General features: G+C 53.3%; 1 protein-coding gene across 1 annotated transcript in view; it reads right to left on the reverse strand.

The window, feature by feature from the left end:
* The window catches only part of LOC117948947 (receptor-type tyrosine-protein phosphatase beta-like), a 43,792-nt gene that overhangs the window by 14,492 nt on the left and 25,776 nt on the right, over positions 1 to 3,524 (reverse strand). Inside the window, exons 20-21 of the mRNA XM_034878918.1 lie at positions 3,193 to 3,397; positions 2,904 to 3,086 (exon numbers count right to left, since the gene is read on the reverse strand). Of these exons, the coding sequence (XP_034734809.1) occupies positions 2,904 to 3,086; positions 3,193 to 3,397 (388 nt within the window). The remainder of the gene's footprint in view (positions 1 to 2,903; positions 3,087 to 3,192; positions 3,398 to 3,524) is intronic.

Raw genomic sequence — 3,524 nt, forward strand, 5'->3', positions numbered from 1 at the left:
CTGTGTGTGTGTGTGTGTGTGTGTGTGTGTGTGTGTGTGTGTGTCTGTGTGTCTGTGTGTATACCCTCAGCTCTCCAATAGATGACAGTAAACCAGCTCCGTATGCCCTCAGCTGCCCGTCCTGTTTACACAGCCCAAACTCGATGGTGAAGAAATAACACTGAAAAAAACAAACATACACACACGTGTGTATATATATATATATATATATATATATATGGTTATCCTCTCCGGGACCCATCACCTTATCGTGGTGGAGAGGTTTGTTTGTCCCTATGAACCTGAGGGCTGTGTTGTCCGGAGCTTTTATGCTCCTGGTAGGGTCTCCCATGGCAAAGAGGTCTCAGGGGAGGGGCCAGACAAAGAATGGTTCAAAGAATCTAATGGAAGAACAAGGAAAGGATAGAGGGACTCCGCCCGAAGGAAGCCCGGTCCCCCGTCTGGAGCCAGGCCCAGACGGTGGGCTCGTGAGCGAGCGCCTGGTGGCCGGGTTTGCCACGGAGCCTGGTTGGGCACAGCCTGAAGAAGCAACAAGGCACTTCTCCCTCCAGCCCATGGGCCAACCACCTGTGGGAGGATCCAAATGGGTCGGGTGCGCTGTTATATCGGTGACAGCGAAGGTCAGGGGCTTCGACGGACCAGACCCAGGCGGGAGAGGCTAGCTCTGGGGACGTGGAATGTCACCTCTCTGTGGGGGAAGGTGGAGCGCTACCACTTAGATCTGGTGGGGCTTACCTCTACGCACAGTCTTGGTTCTGGAACCGTACTCCTGGATAAGGGTTGGACTCTGTCCTACTCCGGAGTTGCCCATGGTGTGAGGCGCCGGGCGGGTGTGGGGATACTCACAAGGCCCCGGCTGAGCGCCGCTGCGTTGGAGTTTACAACGGTGGACGAGAGGGTCGCCTTCCCACGCCTGCGGGTGATGGGGGGGAAAACTCTGACTGTTTGTGCATATAGACCAAACAAGAGTTTGGAGTATTCGGCCTTCTTGGAGACCTTGAATTGAGTCCTGTATGGGGCTCCAGTAGGGGACTCCATAGTTCTGCTGGGGGACTTCAACGCACACGAGGGCATTGATGGAGATACTTGGAGAGGCGTGATTGGGAGGAACGGCCTCCCTGATCTAAACCAGAGTTTAGATCAGGGTGTTGACCTCAACTGGGGAGGTTATAGAGCGGTGGAAAGAGCACTTTGAGGAACTCCTAAATCCAGCTGACACGCCCTCTGTGGTAGAGGCAGAGCTGGAGGATGATGGCGGATTTCGTCAATTTCCCTGGTGGAAGTCACTGAGGTAGTCAAACAACTCCACAGCGGCAAAGCCCCAGGGATTGATGTGATCCGTCCAGAAATGCTGAAAGCTCTGGGTGTGGAGGGGATGTCTTGGTTGACACGCCTCTTCAACATTGCGCGGAAGTCTGGGACGGTGCCTAAAGAGTGGCCGCCCGGGGTGGTGGTTCCCCTCATAAAAAAGGGGGACCAGAGGGTGTGTGCCAATTACAGGGGTATCACACTTCTCAGCCTCCCTGGTAAAGTCTACTCCAAGGTGCTGGAAAGAAGGGTTCAGCCGATAGTCGAACCTCGGGTTGAAGAGGAACAATGCGGATTCCGTGCTGGCCGTAGAACAACGGATCAGATCTTTACTCTCGCAAGGATCCTGGAGGGAGCCTGGGAGTATGCACAACCAGTCTACATGTGTTTTGTGGATCTGGAGAAGGCGTTTGACCGGGTCCCCGGGAGAAATTGTGGGAGGTGCTGCGGGAATATGGGGTGAGGGGGTCCCTTCTCAGGGCCATCCAATCTCTGTATGACCAAAGCGAGAGCTGTGTCCGGGTTCTCTGCAGTAACTCGGACTCGTTCCAGGTGAGGGTTGGCCTCCGCGAGGGCTGCGCTTTGTCACCAATCCTGTTTGTAATATTTATGGACAGGATATCGAGGCGTAGTCGGGGCGGGCAGGGGTTGAAGTTCGGGGTTCGGGATGTCATCGCTGCTCTTAGCAGATGATGTGGTCCTGACGGCATCATCGGTCTGTGACCTTCAGCACTCACTGGATCGGTTCGCAGCCGAGTGTGAAACGGCTGGGATGAGGATCAGCACCTCTAAATCTGAGGCCATGGTTCTCAGCAGGAAACCGATGGAGTACTTTCTTCAGGTAGGGAGTGAGTCCTTGCCCCAAGTGAAGGTGATTAAGTTCCTTGGGGTCTTGTTTGCGAGTGGGGGGACCATGGAGCGTGAGATTGGTTGGAGAATCGGAGCAGCCGGTGCAGTATTACATTCCGTTTATCGCACCATTGTGACGAAAAGGGAGCTGAGCCAGAAGCTCTCGATCTACCGGGCAATTTTTGGTCAAGAAGGCTGGGTCATGACCGAAAGAACGAGATCAAGGGTACAAGCGGCCGAAATGGGTTTCCTCAGGAGGGGGGCTGGTCTCTCCCTTAGAGATAGGGTGAGAAGCTCAGTCATCCGAGAGGAGCTCGGAGTAGAGCCGCTGCTCCTTCGCGTCGAAAGGAGCCAGTGGTTCGGTCATCTGGTAAGGATGCCTCCTGGGCGCCTCCCTAGGGAGGTGTTCCAGGCACGTCCAGCTGGGAGGAGGCTAAGTGGAAGACCCAGGACTAGGTGGAGGGATTATATCTCCAACCTGGCCTGTGTATATATATGTATATATGTATATATTTATATACATATATATATATACACATGTATATAAACATATACATATATATATACATATTTACACATGTATATACATACATTGTGTGTGTGGGGGGGGGGGGGGTTAGGGTTAGGGTTAAGGGTGAGGGTTTGAGGGTTCTGTTCCTAGGACTGGACTCTTCTGGACAGAGCCCTATCATGGTTTACCTGGAATCTACTGGAGCCACTCTCCCAGTTTGAGGGTCACAGCCCACCCGCTGGAGCCACTCTCCCAGTTTGAGGGTCACAGCCCACCCGCTGGAGCCACTCTCCCAGTTCCATCCCCCGCTGGAGCCACTCTCCCAGTTCCATTCACCCAGGAGCCACTCTCCCAGTTTGGGGGTCACAGCCCCCCGTTGGAGCCACTCTCCCAGTTTGGGGGTCCCAGCCCCCCAGTGCTCCGATTACCACTGGCACCACTGTTGTGAGCTACACTTGGTGTCCAGTCTCAGGGTGCTGGATTTGGGGTGAAACCCTCCATGCATTGTGAGGAGCTTGACTGACTGGCAGGGCGGATGTGTTGATGGCTTGGATCTGGTTTTTCCCGTTCAGCTGACTTTTCACGATCCTGGTAATGTGGATCAGTCCGTTGCTGTAAATCTTGGTAGTGTGGACCAGTGAGTCCAGGTCGTTGCTGTAGATCCTGGTAGTGTCCATGTCTCGCTCGTTTCTGGCATACAGCCTGATGTCGTCCGTGTAGAGGAGGTGACTGATGATTGTTCAGCTTCGGAATCGGTATACGTAGCCAGTCTTTGATACCGATTCCGAAGTGGTATATATGGCGGATATATACATACAGTATATATATATATATATATATATATATATATATATAT

This window comes from Etheostoma cragini, chromosome 8 (assembly GCF_013103735.1).
Source record: "Etheostoma cragini isolate CJK2018 chromosome 8, CSU_Ecrag_1.0, whole genome shotgun sequence".
NCBI classification, from domain to species: Eukaryota; Metazoa; Chordata; class Actinopteri; order Perciformes; family Percidae; genus Etheostoma; species Etheostoma cragini.